This window comes from Mytilus edulis, chromosome 9 (assembly GCF_963676685.1).
Source record: "Mytilus edulis chromosome 9, xbMytEdul2.2, whole genome shotgun sequence".
In the NCBI taxonomy this organism is placed as follows: Eukaryota; Metazoa; Mollusca; class Bivalvia; order Mytilida; family Mytilidae; genus Mytilus; species Mytilus edulis.
This window is the reverse complement of record NC_092352.1, coordinates 48,225,297-48,243,462: the sequence shown is the minus strand read 5'-3', so window position 1 is coordinate 48,243,462 and position 18,166 is coordinate 48,225,297. Positions and strand designations below refer to the sequence as shown.

General features: G+C 31.9%; 2 protein-coding genes across 2 annotated transcripts in view; one reads left to right on the top strand and one right to left on the bottom strand.

The window, feature by feature from the left end:
- Positions 1-209: 209 nt before the first annotated feature.
- Positions 210-8,013, bottom strand: LOC139489738 (fibropellin-3-like). The gene is made up of 7 exons (XM_071276498.1): positions 7,905-8,013; positions 7,216-7,549; positions 4,292-4,468; positions 2,896-3,009; positions 2,317-2,562; positions 1,733-1,930; positions 210-468 (listed from the first exon to the last, which is right to left on the bottom strand). The coding sequence occupies exons 1-7, from the start codon at positions 7,926-7,928 to the stop codon at positions 275-277; spliced, it is 1,287 nt and encodes a 428-aa protein (XP_071132599.1). The 5' UTR covers positions 7,929-8,013; the 3' UTR covers positions 210-274.
- Positions 8,013-18,166, top strand: part of LOC139489733 (sushi, von Willebrand factor type A, EGF and pentraxin domain-containing protein 1-like) — a 24,627-nt gene continuing 14,473 nt past the window's right edge. Inside the window, exons 1-11 of the mRNA XM_071276491.1 lie at positions 8,013-8,092; positions 8,622-8,744; positions 10,645-10,810; positions 11,756-11,884; positions 12,760-12,889; positions 13,195-13,328; positions 14,023-14,214; positions 14,765-14,947; positions 15,530-15,784; positions 16,974-17,165; positions 17,426-17,614. Of these exons, the coding sequence (XP_071132592.1) occupies positions 8,661-8,744; positions 10,645-10,810; positions 11,756-11,884; positions 12,760-12,889; positions 13,195-13,328; positions 14,023-14,214; positions 14,765-14,947; positions 15,530-15,784; positions 16,974-17,165; positions 17,426-17,614 (1,654 nt within the window). The 5' untranslated portion in view covers positions 8,013-8,092; positions 8,622-8,660. The remainder of the gene's footprint in view (positions 8,093-8,621; positions 8,745-10,644; positions 10,811-11,755; positions 11,885-12,759; positions 12,890-13,194; positions 13,329-14,022; positions 14,215-14,764; positions 14,948-15,529; positions 15,785-16,973; positions 17,166-17,425; positions 17,615-18,166) is intronic.

The window sequence follows — 18,166 nt, the reverse complement described above, 5'->3', positions numbered from 1 at the left end:
TCCCGTTACGTGTTTTCTTTGTTGAAATTATAATTATAAACCTTACATAGAATAAGTTTATTCAGTTGCACATAATTATATGATTTATATAATATATGGTTTTCAGCGGTCTTTTTTTAAGTTTGCGAATTAAAATAATTCATAAGTAATCTTTATTTGCCTTGAAAATAGTACACCAAGGAGAATGAGTGCAAATAATTTGCAAAATACTGAATTATAGCTTGTTTATTTGAGGCATAATGAAATATTGACCAGACTAAACATGAAAACGTTTTTAACACTGAACAGACACATTTTCTGGAATACATTCTCCTTGAAATTTTTCACAAAAATAGCTGAAATCTGATTGGCTTAGTTTTTCTATGTAAAACTCCTGCATTTCTCTACGGTTATCAGAAGATTCTGAACAATTGGAATATGTTGGACCAATATTATATCCTGTGGTTGACTGTAAATTTGTTACCATCACTGAAATAAAAAAAAACATTCAAAAAGAAATTATATGTGTATCTACTGCTTCCTTAGATGCACCCTAATGTAACGATATAATACTTATAATTATGATATCCTTACAAAACATTTCATCAACCATGCATTTCATACAATTTACATGTAATTTTCAATATATAAATATTAAAAATGCACTATCTGGTTACTATGTGTAAGAGTCTTATTGTCTATGCGTAGTGTTATGTGCTTGTTTACTCCTCATGGGCTAGAGGCATATTGGAGGGTTTACATTTTGCCAAGTTGTTACATATTCTTACATCAGACTCGGACTTCTTTTAAACTTAGTTTTACAGTGCAAAGTGATGTGCGTTTGTTTATTTAATATTGACTAGAGGTAAAGGAGAGGATTGATATCTCACAAAACATAGTTAACCCGCTGCATTATTACATGTACGCCTGTACTACATCAGGAACCACTAGCCTTTATTATTCTAGTGTGTTTGTGTGTTTTAATTAATTTTGCATTTGCATATGTTTTGAAGTTTAGTGAGTCGTCTACTTCTCTGAACTACATGTATTATACACAATTGTTTAGGAGTCGGCTGATGTCCGTTTCCGGTTTCATGATCTTCTCGTAGCATTGAGCACCTATTGGTGGCTTTCGCTATTTTCTGACTTTGTTCATGTTCTTGTATCTTTTTCTCATTTCCCGTTTCCATTCTCAATTCTATTTTTTAGGGTGCAAGTTTATTTTTGACTATATATATTATGGAAGATTTAACCAAATCACAAGTATTTATCTTTTAGTGTCTCAGTCAAAAATGTGTGTATATGTAAGCATGGTAAGAGCCAACTGAAATGAGCCAGAATTTACATGAAACAATTGCCAATGATAAAATTGAGAGTGGAAATGGGACCCGACCAAAGCGCAAAAAATAACCGAAGGCCACCAACTCGTCTTCAAAATAGCGAGATAATCACTCACACAATGGCGTGATTTAGCTCGACCCTAAACAAGCATGTGGACTAGTTCAGAGATAAAGGAGTCGATACTAAACTCCTAAACATATAAGAGAACTAAAATCAAAAATCATACAAGACTAACAAAGGCCAGAGGATCTGAGTTGGGACATGCGCAAACATGCGGAGGGAATAAAAATATTCACTGGGATCTGAACCCTTTTACGATGAATTCAACTAAACAAACATGAGGAAATATCTTTTAATATCAAATTTGTGAATTGAATAAATGATTTATTTATCGTCCATTCTAACATTTTACCTGAACAGTCCGGAATTGTATTTGTAGGCGTCCATGATCCAGAAGCTCCGCAAACATAAAAGTCATCTATTATAACACCACGTGGTACTGTGTAAGATTCCTTACAGAAAAATGTACAAAACTGGCCATAATCAGTTCTCCAGTTGTTGCAAATTAAAGCTCCGTTTGCCGGAACATTAATTGGATGACAGGGGTTTGCTGAAATAAATACAGGAACAAAATAATCTTTAATGGTGAGAAGAACATTGTATGCAATGTCTTCATATACTTGAAAGTAATAAAGATTTGTCATTCATCAGATTAATAACATATGTTAAATACGCATTTGAAAGTTCAAATCTATTTATATAAATAAAACAGTTCAACAGATAATATTTGAAAATATAATGATTACAAAATATTCGAGTGAATCGACATGAACTAATTTGTTTGGTTTGTAACCCACATTGTTGAAAGAGTTTTCAGTTTTGTTTTCGATTTTTCATTTCATTGAATATAAATGCACCATTTTATAATTTTCCACTTAAGTGCTAAGCTGTAAAATAACTAAACATTCGAGAGAAAGGTTTCTACAGAAAACTCACGCCTTAAACTGATACCAAACAAGCAGTTTGTACTTAAACCGTTCGATGGCTTTACTGCTGAGTAACTGACATTAAAATCTCCCCATGGAAATGTGAACTCATTGGTAATGTAGTTGCTTGTGATGTCTATCGGGAAATTATGTGGATCAGAGAACGAAGGTATCTGCCATTCTACTAAATCTGTTAGTGTTGATGTTGTAATATACTTTTCACTAGAACAGTTTGTCATAACTGGTGGCTGTATATCTGGAAAAATATATTTGTCGAATTATGTTGATGTGGAGTACACTAAAACAGAAATATTGTAAACAAATTACAAGAGTTATATCACTATAAAATGTATTCATTGAGAACCTAGGTAAACTGACGAACAATATGTTTTGCTGGTCAGGACTACGTAGATTTTTTGCTTCTTTTACTTTTACCATACAACATTTAGTCAGAACATATTGTGATGCACGACCAAATGGTTTAATCCAAACCAATTTAACTTTAATTTCAAGTTAGGCTATCTAGTTCCTTTGGTGCTCGTTATTGTTTTTATGTTTTTTTTCCCGGAAGAGTTGAATGTAACCTTACCAGTATCACAGTTTTTGCCAGACCAACCATTAGAACATGTACATTGATAATCATCAGGTATGTTTGTACAACTTGCTCCATTCTTACATGGACCACTCGAACAAGAGTTATAATCTGAAATGAAGAAAAACTGCAGCACAGAATAGACGCTGATCTGAAATCAAGTATCATTCCACAAAATCAGTTTTGATAATAAAAGCAGACATTAGTTCAACGTTTCGGCAATTTTTAAAATTATCGGTTAAATTACATTTATCTATATATCATTAAGGATCTGTGATTTACTGGTGTGTAGCTTCTCAGATGTTGAACCTCAAAATTTGTTTTTGGTTTCACTTTTTTTTACCTTCATTTTAATTTGGTTTCACTACTGTTTCTGTGTGAAGTTGGTGTTGTTTTATCTTAATTTTCTGTGTTATGGTCTGTAGACTGTTCTTCTCTTTTCGGTGTTTTTCATCATTTGGACACAGCGTATTTTTTTTACTTAGAATTGTTTGCACTTCCAATGTTAGATTCGAGGTGATTTTGATCTTATAATACAGCGTAATATGCATATATTTGTTGTTAAGGAATTTCATGCGTCGTTGGTTAATTGAATCTATTAAAATCAAATATCATATCATACTATTACTGTATTTTGATGAATTGCATCACCCTTTGGAAAATGATTCTGAGACAAACATATTATCATACATGTAAACAAAAATTCCTTTAATAGCTATTGCTAACCTTTCTTATAATTTGCATGAACGTTTTAAGGTCGCTATACATAACTATGGTTTTGCCTTAGGCTGCACGTGTCGTTTTATGCTGTTCATCAATTTCAATTTCAACAATTTCCCCAGGTTAAGAATGTTTGCTTGTTATGTTTTTTGAATTTTTGTCAGATTTTGGAAATCCTCTGGTTTTATCCATTTGAATGCTTTAAAAAAAAACTTGCCAACTACCCCTCATTTTTCTTTTTATATTTTTTTTACATGTATAATTATATAGTCATCTGTAAAAGTCTTATAAAATCTTTGTTATTTTTTAATAATTTTTGAGAACTTTAACTTGTAATAGATAACTCTATGAAAAGTCAAGAGATAACATTTTCCCGCCAAAATTTCAATGGCTAATATCTCGAAAACAAGTACACTGACCTATAATTTTTATTCGCTCTTTTGGTTCCTATATTAGAACCCTATCAATATATTCTGGTGTTGTGAAAAGCTTGTTATTTTGAAACTGAGTAGCGAACCTCCTTAATTACTCTGTTTTATTCAAGTTTGAAATTTACATAGAAACCGTACCAACATAATACTTTCATAGAATTATAACTCGTTTTATTTGTAAGAAGGTAAAACATGTTGTACCATGACTTGCTATTTTAGTTGGTAAAATTAAGTTTACTCACATGCACATCTTGGTTTTGTTCCACTCCATATTGCGTTCAGTTGGCATTTTCTATTAGATGATCCGTCCACCAACAGATATCCACTATGACAGGTGTATGTTACAGTGCTACCATAGGTGAAGGTACCTCCATTTAAGTTACCATTTGATATAGATCCAGGATTTCCACAGTTTACCTCTACAAGGAGCACAAAGTTTTTATTTTCTTCGTTTTATCTCCTTTAGTTAGTGATATCATCTTACTTTAAAGTTTGGCTAATTTATTTTCAAAATATGGCATGGACTGTCTAATTGGTGTGTGTAGATCAATTAAGTAGGCGAAAGAATGTCGAAATGATTAATTTATTGATCGATTGATTGATTTTAATTTTTTTGCGAAACTTAGCTTAACATATTGATTGAATGCGACCAGTAGTTTAATTCTTTTGTTTAAGATTGCTTTGTACAGATTTATAAGAGGTATTCTAGTAACAATGTGGACAACCGCAATACTTATGCTAATAATACTACTGAATCATTCACCTTTAAATTGTTTGTCATCGGCTATCCAAAACAATGAGTTTACGCTCACTCAGTCTGTCAGAGGCCTTCCAGTGAAGATTTAATTAGAATAAAAGTGTAAAGTTCATGCATTGTCCAAAACAAATTATTTTATTTCACCAAAACCTGGAAACAAACTTTTTTTCCAAAAAAAAAACAATAGCCCCCCCCCCCCCCCCGAAAATCAAATGGTTGCTGCCTAAGTGGGCATTACAGACCGTATGTTCACCTAATCTGACCCAGTGAATTGATAACCTGAGCGTCCAAAGAAATGGTCCCTTCCACACTGTTATAAAAACGATTGTATTTCCCCTTGAAACATATGATTGTCTTAAGTAAATGACAATTCAATAGTATAAAAAGGAAAATCACAAAAAATACTGAACTACGAGGAAAATTCAAAACGGAAAGTCCCTAATCAAATGCCAAAATCAAAGGATAAAACACATCAAACGAATGGACAACAACTGTCTTATTCCTGACTTGGTACAGGCATTTTCAAATGTAGAAAATGGTGGATTGAACCTGGTTTTATGGCGCTAAATTTCTCACTTTTTATGACAGTCGCATCAAATTCCGTTATTTTTACAACGATGCGTGAACCAAACCACAGGTATTTGGGGCATGGACCCCCCTTTTTTGGACCTCACTAAAAAAGAAATTGTTTGGTGTTTTTTTTAATTTATTTTCAATTTTCTACAATGTATAAACATATAGCAAGTCTCAACAATCCATTGCTAGTCGATTGCAATAACTTTTTTACTATCCATACGAGCCCCAAGTGAAGTTCTTTACTATCCATACGAGCCCCAAGTGAAGTTCTTTTTTCACTTGGGGCTCGTATGGATAGTAAAAAAGTTATTGCAATCGACTAGCAATGGATTGTTGAGACTTGATATATGTTTATACATTGTAGAAAATTGAAAATAAATTAAAAAAAACACCAAACAATTTCTTTTTTAGTGAGGTCCAAAAAAGGGGGGTCCATGCCCCAAATACCTGTGAACCAAACAGACATAATCGGTAAAATAGTCAAAATATGGTTACAGCAGTCATCACTGTGTTACAATCTTAAGACAAACAAACATATACAAAAAACACAAAAAAGCTATCAAATTAAAAAACACATTCCGTGTTTCGCATGTTGGGCGTCAGAAAATGCAAACGTCACAAAAAAGAAATTTTGTCGTTCAATGTCTATACAAAACAATTATTATTTCACATGGAGAATGGTCGTATGCTTGGTTATAAAATCAAAAGTTATGTTAGAATTATTTACAGAAACAGACCGAGATTAAAAAATTATCCAGCAGTTCTTTAGAATGTTTAAGAATCCATATATGGCTAATACTACTTCGCGAATGAGATAATTTTGTCGTTTGTCGTTCACAGTATTATCAAATTTATAATAAACAGTAATGACATATAATAGAACAATGCCATAATGCCAGGATCTTTAAAAGCACAGAGTAATGTTATAAGAAACAAGGAACACAAAAGTCGCATATACAAAACACACCAGCAAAAATGAAAGATAATACAAACACATTGAAGGGATGTATAAGTACCGAGCCACGTCAAATGGACATCACATAAAACAGACCAAACAGTAAAAGTAATATTAATAATTGAACAAAGACAAATAAAAGAACAATATAACACGTAGTTAAGATTTTAAACAACGTCAGTACGCAGAATCTATACATCAAGACCACCATGTATTATTTGTAAAGTTGATACGGAATATTTATCAACAAGGTCTTGATATCTTCCGATGAACTTTTTTTTAGAAAAAGGACAAGACGTTCTTTGACATACCCCTGGTTCATCAACTTTCTGCTCAGACACTGGTGACGTTTTAAAAAGTCTGTGTAGGAGCTGCAAGCTCTTGAATATCGAATAAGTTTGGAAATGTATATCCCATATGCAGGTGAAGTTTGTATATTGCTACTAAGGTGGGGGAATTTATAATTTCAAAATTAAAATCGTCTCGTTTGTCATAGATTATGGTACTGAGATGACTGTGTATGTCAAATTCGAGATATAAGTCTAAAAATTAGTACACCTTTGTAACTGATTTCATAGGCGGATTTAGGGGGACCAGGGGGCCCGGCCCCCCCACCCTTTTTGGGAAAAAATTTGGTTGCTTATATAGGGAATCACTGACGCGTGACTGGAGCGGGCCCCCTCTTGAGTCAGTCACTGGGTCCCCACTTATGAAAATTTCTAGATCCGCCACTGGATTTGGACATATCAGACTGATCATATTCTAATCATATTTATCTTTATACTCATTTTATTTATTTTCGGGGAACTCGAATTCCATTATGTTGGAGACTATTCCTACAAATAGACTTTCACTTGAAATAATTGACCAATTCTTACGTAATCCACAGCATGTTCCATAAAATCCTGTTACACAGCTACAATAGTAGCTATTCGATGTTCCTCCGTTATGACAAAAAGCATTACATCTTGAGTAGTCCCATCCCATGTCGTTGGTAGCGCATGTGTTGAATTCGAAGACACATCCGGGCATGTTGGTATACAGCCAAACTTTTCTAGACCGTCTACGTTCACCATTACATTCGCTGTCACAATCTCCCCATGCTTCCCACTCCTCCCATCTACAGCCACATTGATCCCACTGTGAGGTAATTCCACATTCTGTAGAACTAAATATCGAGAAAAGCGCAAACAGCAGCAATGGAATGGAGCTCTGCCGGGAGGAAAATAGAATCATACATTGAAAAACTTGATATAAATATATACAATTTTATATTTTCGTACTCTTAATTCGAACCCCAATATACGTAAACGGAATTCAAATCAGACAGATCGAAATCGGCTGACTCACTTTTTTTTTCAATTTGGAGAACCAAAATGTTAAACATACAAGAAAAGATTTTTTTATTTTCTGTTTGACAAACATACAACCAGACTAATTATTTATCAATCATTGCTCTATCTTGTAAATAGCGAATCTTAATTTTCCTATAACTTAACTGTATTTCTATGTATTTATTACAAAATACCATTGTTTTAAAACGATAATGAATAAAATAGTTACTTACCATTATCCGTTTTCGAATACACATTTAACAAACCATTGGTGTATTTTGAAATTTTAAATACCAGTATCGTACATTTTTACTTACTTGCGTATATGCTATTTAAATATCATTGAGACTTCATGCGTAACATTACTTCCTCATGTGGGAAATCGATCATTATATTCGACCATTGTTGCGGGTGTTTAATGGTAAGGTAATTTTGAAAATATTATTTATCCCTTCAATCTGTTTAGTACTTACTTATTCATGTTATTCTAGTATCGTAATTTGAAAATAATAAATTACTATTAAAAATATGTTTGTTAATGTATAGTAATTTTTTGTTGATGTAAATATTAACGCACTTCGTAATGATTCTTCTATGAAATGTAGATAGAAAATTAAAAAAAAGTGCTACTACAACACTCGCTAGAAATAAAATAATATTGCTGAACATTTGTATTTGAAAATTGTTCAATGCAAATGTTTCGATCATATTATATGATATTACCATCGACAAATAGTTGCTTATATGCTTCTACAATCTTTTGCCAGATTTTGAGAGCATAGTCGAAGCACCAATCTCAATTTGAGGAGCTGGTCCAAAAATGGTATTGAAAGACGGATTATTCCCTTTTTTGTTAATTCTTAGGTAATTGTCAACACATATCAGAAGGAAGGGGAATGAACCTTCAAGACCTTTGTCTTCTACCTTTGTTTTTTGATATTTAATTTCAGGACAATTAGCAATTATTATATAAGTTACAGTACAACAGTATGACGACGTTAACATGGTTGAAGATTGCATTTGCTATTGTTTCTTTTTTTACCGTAAATGTGTTTGGAGAAAACGAGAAAAATGTAAGTATATGATATTAAGTATTTACATATGTAATCAATATTACAAATCAGAATTTATACATTTTAAACAATCTAAGACCAGGTCACCTGGATAATGAATGAATTAATTCAAACACAAAATTTAAAAACAAATTTTGTTATATTGAAAAAATGAAATACAAAGACTTTTTAAATAAACTACAAATAGTTATGTATTGTAGCGTATTGTATATATTATTACCGATATGATTTGTTTCATTCCTTCGTTATAAAAATATAAGCAACAACTAAATTTAAAATTTGGCTGATTAATAGTCATATTATTTATTCAACAATTTTTGAAAAGCAAAATCAAAACACCAAACACATCTAACGAATGAATAACAACTGACATATGTCTTATTTAGAACATGATTGACAAAAAAATAGAAAGAAAAAAAAGTAAATACAAAACATTTTTTAGCTGCTGGGATTCATAACAGCTCAATGAAATATTTGAATAAATCACTGCAAATTGAATAAGGTCATGATGACATCCAAAGCATTTCCATATTGAACGAAATGTCATTGACAATAGACGAAATTTTCTTCATTATTTTTAATTTTCGGTTTTCATATTTGCATCTACCGATGACTATTGAAACCTCTGACATTTTTTATGATCAATAGGAACATTTAATACATTTGAATATGTTCACCATGCAATCTGTAAAATAACAAAATAGCAACAATTGTGTTAAAGGGAAAGAGGGTGAGTTGTTCAATCTTGTTGAAGAATAATCGAGGAATAATATTTGCGGGAACACGTGTTTTTATATGACCAAGTTCCACGCAACGCTTCAAAGCATATTATTTCGTATGTTTTGATAGATGATTTGAATGACAAACTGTAAACAATTGACTGACTTCATTAAAAAACAATATACAAATAAATGTATTTTCAATGCAATACATTTTCATAATATAGTTTATGAAAACCATGTTTTATTATTTCATACAAATACAAATGAATACAAAAGCAACCTACATTTAAAAATCAAAATGATAATAGACTGGTCTCGTTCTTAATCTTATAATTGACATGAATTGTGATGTTTACTATTGTAGTAAATCTACGTTCGATTCAGACATACAATTTATTTTATTACTGTGTGTTTGGAAGAAATAACAAACGCATCATCAAAAATGTTTCAACACAATTACGATGACATCCAAATAAAAAGCAAAATTATGTATCAGGTCTTATCACGAACATGACGAAAAACCCAAGACAAATTCAATGCTACAAAGACAGTTGGTATCTTTAACCCCTTTTTAAAATTATATTTTTCTAGATCTGGAAAACTAAAAGATTGAAACAAATTACCCGAACCAATAGCCTGCAGAATCACTACTGACAAATGAAAAACAACCAGAGATTTTCAATGCGTTTCATTCATACTTCTCAATACATTTTTTTTGTACTTCCTTTGATATGATACAATATCAGAAAATATCCCGTATGTCCCTTAATAGAACATGTTTACGTTTAATTCTATAGCATCCCGTATTTGCTATGACTGAACATTTTCATTTGTATGTTTATATTGTCCTGCACCTACATTGACAGATAATGTTTAACTATTTTTTTAATTTTTTGTCGTATTTGCCTTGATGGAACATTTTTAAGTGTATTTTCATAGTGAACCCGTTTCTGTTTGTCTTGATAGAACATTTCATATGTATGTTAACGGTTTCGGTATCTGTCTTGATATAACATTTGAAAGTGTTTATTTAAAGTGTATCGTATTTGTCTTGCCAGAACATTATCATGTGTATTTTTACAGTGTTCCGTATATGTCTTTACTGAACATTTTCATCTGTTTGTTTTATATTGTCTCGTATCTGTTTTGACCAGAAATTATCATGTGTATTTTTACAGTGTCCCGTTTCTGCATTGACAGACCATTTTCATGTTCGACAAGCTTATCCTGACGTAAAAGATTTTATTCCTCATGGAACCACATTGACAGTTAAATGCAAATCTACAAGAGAATTTTCCTGGGCATTTTGCCAGAGCGGTCAATGGACAGTAGAAGATAAAGACTGTAAGCATACAATTATTTATAATTATTTACAAAAACGAGTTAATTCAGCGAGACATGAAGCGATCGTTTGCCAATTTGTTTTCTAGATTCAATTGATGTCAATTTATTTTTGGGTATTGCGTAAGCAAACTGTTATCTATAAGATAAAGAAAAAGAGGAACGAAAGATACCAGAGGGACCTTCAGACAAAAGTAAATTTAACCGACAACGCCCTGGCTAATAATGAAAAAGACAAATAATAGTACTCAGGTCACAACATAGAAAAATAAAAGATATGCAACACGAATACAACCAAAAACTGGGGTGATCTCAGGGGCTCCTGAAGTGTTAGCAGATCCTGCTACACATGTGTACCCTTCGTGTTGATCATGTGATTACATAACCGGTAAACAGTTTAATTCGGTAGGTCACATTCGTGAAAAAGGAACGGGATTTTAGTTACGATGTAATAAACATATCCGATATCATCTGTTAAACTGATATTCTGGAACGGTCAACCAACTCGTGATGGCGTCCGTAAAATTTACGAAGAGCTGATTTCAACTTCACCTTTTGGAACTTTTGGCTTAATAGCTTCTTTGTGAGCAGCAACTCTCTATCAAACCTGCGATCGCAAAATGTTCGTTTTGCAATATAATCACTTCTTAATCTAGACTAGTGTTGCAGCGCTTGTTAAAGATGTTATTTATTTTTTACATGCAATAGATTTCAGATTTAATTGTTATACTAAAAACATTTTAATACCTTTTTGACTTTCCGATTGGATTTTCCCCTCAGTATTTTTGTGATTTTACTTCTTGAGAACAATTTGCATTTCATGTTCCTTTAATTCAGGAAATGGTAACACATAAAGGTGAACTAAATATTTAATTAATTTATAGATAAATCAGCCATTAACTTTCAGTTTTTTTTAATTGATGAACCATCAATTTGTTCTGTTTTTAGGTTCTTCAACAATTACCAAAGAACTAGCAAAACCTTTAAAAAGAAGAAAACGTGGATGGTTTCGACGAATTGTCAGAGCCGTAGGAAAATTTGTTTGCAGTATATTCAGTTGTCCTAGACCAAGACCACGTTAGTTCATTGCTAATTATATATTAATATCTTTTAATATATTTTTTTTATTTTAGAAAAGTACCTGTGATTTTAGATTTTGCTTGTTTAACATCATAAAAATTATAGTATCATGTTTTCAAATCGATTGAAAGTTGACTGTAATTAAGATATAAATTTTAATTGAATATACAATTTGTGACGCTTTCGCAATATCAAAATCTGTCACCTGGCCTTTCAGTCATACAATTTGGAGCACTTGATCTTACTCAGACTCAGAAGTCAGCAACTCAGAATATTGGATATGGTTTTTTTCGAGCACAAATTTGTAATACTAGTTCGAAGTACAGTTTAATCAACGAGACTCGAGGGAAGGATGGCATAACATAAAATATTAATCCAAATACTCATTATGAATACGTCACTGACATAGTAAACGATTAATAAAACATTTTGTTCCAGTACAATGCATTTTTAACCGATAGGCGACTATGTGCTATATATAATTATAGATTTCATCACTGCAACAAGTATGTTACGGTATTACTCCACTAAATACTGTTAAATTTAAATATTTAAAGCGAGAGGCTTGCCGAGGATTTTAAATAACTAAAATTTAACTGTTGATAGTGAATAAATATCATAATACACGAGTTTAAGTTGTAGAATCGGTTTCTCTAATGATAGTTATCCTTCCTTTACAAAGGTTTGCAGAAAGTTGTGTTCTTTATATATGACGTTATCAGATATGGTCACCTTTTTTATATTTTTTTCAGGACGTTATAATAGGAAATTCAGAAGAAATAAAAAATAATCAACCCCTCAAGAAATGTGAAAATAGCATAAAAATGAGAAAAAGCCATGTATAACTTTTAGAATGCTTTTTATTTTTCAAGGAGATACAACTTCACCACAGATAAGTAATTGTCCACCTGACAGAACAGTTAATGCTATACCAATACAGCATCATGCATTTGTTGATTGGACACCCCCTACAGCATGGGATAACAGAGACGGACAAATTAGGTACTATCAAACAATCTGGACGAACCTATACATTGTTTTTCTTTGTTATGATTACCTTATGTCGAATATTATTTTATCTTCAATTTAATAAATTCTTATTCGATTCCGGCCAGTAGGTTCTTTCGTCTATATCTTTGTTTGTTTATTGAATACAAGTAAATGAAATGCATGGTTCCGTCGTTTAAACAAAAAATAAGGTTTCTATCATAACTTTTACAGTTATTGGTTGATATAAGTTAAGATTTCGCATGTTTTGTTAGTTCTATCATAAATAGAAAATATGCAGATTTGTCTGAATTTTACAGCATTCATATAAATGGTCCTTACTTTCCTGGTGGTCCATTCTTTGAACGAGATGGTAGACCCACTACTGTTGGTTATTATGCACGAGATCAAGCAGGAAACATGGCAACATGCAACTTCAATATCTATGTAAAAGGTAAACAATTATTATATGTACAAGATCGAAAAAGCGACAATGGCATGTACACAAAACATAATTTGGTAATGAAAATGGTAATTAAATTATCTAACCAACTGTTTACCAAAAAAAAAGACAGAAAGACAGAATATATCACGTGTATAGCAAAGTACTGAGTTATATATATATATATATAGATAGTTCTAAACGTTTGACTTTCTAAAACTTATTTTCGAAAGAGTGAAACAAAATGGCCAAATGTTTTTTCATAAAAGATACCAATGTATTGTATCATGATTTGGAAAAGACATATTAGACTTTGTATAAAAACCTTTGATGTAAAGTAAACATATTGGGTTCGTTTGGTGGGTTTGTTTTCAACAGATTTCGGCATACATTTAGGAACAAATGTGCTACATTTTTTCTGAGATGAAAGTGATGATAGAAGGGGGAAAGTTTTTATTGTCACTTAATAATTTCTGTCTTTAATGGATATAGTAATGAATTATCTCACAAAAGATTTTGCAAATAATTAGTCATTGAATATGTGAGTACTTCACAAAACTAATAATGTTTCTAAATGTAGTTAAATCTGTCTTGTTTTCACACGTATTGTAAATTGTCATAAATTAACACAGATACCATTAAAATATCGGAATTTTCGAATTTATATTTTAATCTGTCTAACGAACCAAGTGTTGCACATTTACAGTTGTACGGTGTCCAGTGCGTTCGGGTAGCATACCAGATGGTTATAGAGTCTGTCATCCGAGCAGCGATATGGTTTTGGGAACAGTCTGTTGGTATGGCTGTTACCAAGGACATACATTGAAAGGAGCACCATCAAGAATAGAATGTCTAGAAATAGGTCAATGGTCAAGTCAAAGTGAACCATATTGTGAAAGTAAGAGTCATTCAGGAATTTAAGACATATTCAGGAAAACACTATTTGTAGTTCATTTCGGATCCTTCCATGTTTTTTTGTGTAAATAGGTAAAATATATATCTCACATACTGTTTCCAGACCAAAAATGCATTTCTGTATTATATATTAAAAATTTTCTGTTGTAAAATATAACAGAAATATTAAATGCTGAAAAAGAGAGACTATAAACAAAATATTGTGTACATATTAAATATGTGGAGCTAATTATAATTGATAATGATTCTATAATCTTAGGATGCTTGCATACAGCATCGTCTGATTTTATATGCAACGAAAGTATATTACGGCATCAAATGATTTGTTGATTTGTATTACAGTCCATATAAGATCAGCATGTGTATGGATTGAACAGCTACAGTAAAAACATGTATGAAGACCTGTTGGTGACCTTCTGCTGTTGTTTTTTTCTATGGTCGGGTTGTTGTCTCTTTGGCACATTCCCCATTTCCATTCTCAATTTTATATGTATTAAATTAATTAATTATCAAATGTTATTCATTGCTTACAGAAAAACAGTGTTCAGCAATTGTACAACGTGGCCAGCTTAGTTATTCGTGCACAGCAGATTTTTACTTCCGATCTATTTGTACATATGGATGTGATGCAGGATTCGATATTCCTATAAATCAGAGGAGAACTAAAGTTTGTTTGGCGTCCGGAACATGGAACGGATACGATCCGGATTGTATTGGTAAATGTTTTAATTTTTAATTTTACTTCACTGCATTTTGGAAAACGATTCGATTTTTTAACATTTGATAGTCAATGATCATTTATTTTAAACTATTTTATTTTAGAAAAATTAGACATGGCCACATTGGTTTGACTGATTTAAGAAGAATGATCTGAAAAAGCATAGATTAAATTCAAATTCATTACAAAATAATCACATCACTTACAATCTTTTTCTTGATGCAGACAATGTATAAGTATCAAGTTGAAACTTAGGATGTTTAGGTATACTACTTTTGTCAAACATAGACCTGGGTTTCTTCTCCAAGGTCCTCGTTTTACTTTGCATGAATGTAGATTTGTTTGCAGAAATAAAAAAAAACCTGTATAAACACCTATCGAACCATTGCTTATCTTACTTTTTCTTAAGTTCGTACCGTTAAGTTTTAATCGCCGTTAAAGAATTTTCATTGTATATAAATTTTAAAATACAAACAAGACGAAAATATAACCTTTGTTTCATTATACCAACGTCAAGAGTATAAACATGAAAGCTACGTTCTCATAAATTTTAATTAAATTCAATTTTTATCTTTCATAGACGTTGAACCACCTTCCTTTGAACAATGTCCAAATACCTTAATGTTCTATCCTGGGGATAACAAAGACACTGCCTTTATCTCCTGGGACAAACCAGTAGTTAAAGACAACAAGGACAAGGGATTGGAACCAGCACAAGTATCAGGTCCACCACCAGCCTCCGAACAAGCAGTTAACACGTATGATGTAAAGTATACAGTTCAAGATTCAGCAGGCAATGAAGGATCGGAGTGTTCATTCGTCATTGTTATAAAACGTAAGAAAAAAATCATACTTTAACTTTGTTTCACTTTGTTATATAATATATGTGTTTTAGACAAGTTGATCCGTGAATCTATCAAGGATTTCTTCATCGAAATTGAAATATGTATATATCGATTAGCATTTTGTCAAAGAAATAAATGAAACAATCTCTTGTTTTTCTCCTCACAATTTTACTTAACTACAATTAATCATTACTAGTAATAATATTACATTTACTGTTTGAAATTAAAACAATTTTGATTACTGATTATTCTCAAAAGAATTTTGATTTGAGTTACTAGTAAAAACCAAAATGTTCGTAGTCATGATGGAGAACCTGTTTATCTATGACATGTGTAAACTATAGCGCCAAAGATGTGACTTTTTTAAGTTGTAGACTGCTAGGGGTGATCATACATTGTCAATGAAAACCTTTTTATGCCTAACACAAGCTAACCATTGATACTCAAAGCTAAACATGTATACATGTAGCACAAACAAAACATGAAATTCATATTTAGACTTTCCTTTAAAATTTATACAAAACAAAACTTTGATCGACTTGCTTGCTATATTTGCTTGGATGCTGGCATACAATAGGTAGGCGGAGTTTCAGTCTGTGTAATATGCAATGTATACTGGGATTTGATTGCACAATAAAAATTGACATACAATGTGGAACTTAAGCTTGAAATGGAGTTACTGCTCATTGTCCAATCACATTCCAGTGTATAGTAAACAGACTGAAACCGACTACATATCTGTTGGTTACAAACATTCATTCACACATAGAAAGCAAGTTGGTCAAATGTTTGCTTTGTATATCCTTTTATAGGAAAGCTGTAATGTTAAGGTTTTGCTTCAGGGGTTGGGATTGCAAAGAGTTACTTCTAAATTACTTTTAATAATAATTTTTAATAAAATAATTTCCCCTGTTAGTCCCAACAACCCAAACGATCTGTTGTACCACAAAACAACCACTTATATCACGTAAAATTTGTATAAATCTCCAGTGTAAGACTACATTGAACACAAACAACCTTTGACTGTACGATACCAACAACGATTCATAGCATGGTACGTTCCAATCTCTTGAATGATTCCTATTTCACTTAATCATTTGTTACTTTAATTTTCACGGATGTTTATTCTGCATACTAGTATTCACACGATAGACTTTAATTCAATATTGTTTATTACAGAACTGAGATGTCCTAAGTTATATCCACTTCCTTATATGAAGTTAAACTGTACAGGTACAAGGCGTGGTTCTGAATGTTCTTTTTATTGTCAAGATAACTCGGTTTTAGTCGGTAAAAGAAACACCTTCTGCACAAGAAATGGAGAAGATCTTTATGCAAAATGGGCGATGGATTTCCAGCCTTTCTGTGAATGTAAGATTTCATCTTTTGTTTTCTATCATATTATAAAAAGGAACAATATTTTGTTGTAAAAGGTGATTTTACCGGGTAATCTTACTAAATTGACAATCTCAATGATAATACACAAGACAGTTATGCATCTATTGTATTTGATATAAAGATATTCAAACCTAATGAAGAGGGTAAGCAAGCATTATTTATTTCTGCTTATTCAAGTTTTTTCGAAATAACATATACTGGAAATTAGTTCGAAAATAAATTTCAAATTTCAGTATCTAATGGATGTCCTGATCTTACGCCACCGGATAATGGGGCCATTGCATGTGATGCATGGGTTGGCGGACGATATTGCCACCCCTTGTGTTCTGAAGGATATTCTGTTCTTGCTCCGTTACCAAATTTCTTGATTTGCCAAGATAATGGAATTTGGACAAACCATGACAGACTGAAGAACTGTTTTGGTAAGTAGGCCTTCTCAGAAGGCAACATTCTATCAACGGATTAAAATCATATAAGGTCAGGTTAATTTTCAATCGGAAACCGTAAAAAAATATTACAAAATTACCATACTCTTATGAAAATTAAAAATAGAGGAATTCCTTTAACATGACGAAATCAAACAAAGAAAAACAACTGTCATATTTTTGACTCGGTATAGTTTTTTCGAGGAAAATGGTAAATTTAAACCTGATTTCATATCCACTTGTTTAGTGTTCAATTTTATTCACAATACCCTAGTTTTACATGAATTTTTAACTGAATATATTGGACATATATGGTACATGTACATTAAAAAGTAATCTAAAATGACGACATATTATCGTCAACCAGTATAATCACAATATATCTACCTTTAGCGCAAACGCAGTAATGCACAAAAACGGCTGTTCCGCGCTACGACCAACTTATTTATTCTACCAGATATTCCCAATTTTCGTCATCAAAACCCCCAGTTTACGTAGGGCAACATTCAGATACAATATATTTATCTCTTTTCTACAGCCCAAAAAAAT

Coding starts and splice junctions, on each gene's coding strand:
- LOC139489738 (XM_071276498.1), bottom strand. CDS start 7,928: ATGTGTATTCGAAAACGGATAATG. Junction 7,550..7,904: donor GTATTCGAAAACGGATAATG/GTAAGTAACTAT, acceptor TCCTCCCGGCAG/AGCTCCATTCCATTGCTGCT. Junction 3,010..4,291: donor AACAAAACCAAGATGTGCAT/GTGAGTAAACTT, acceptor TCTTCATTTCAG/ATTATAACTCTTGTTCGAGT.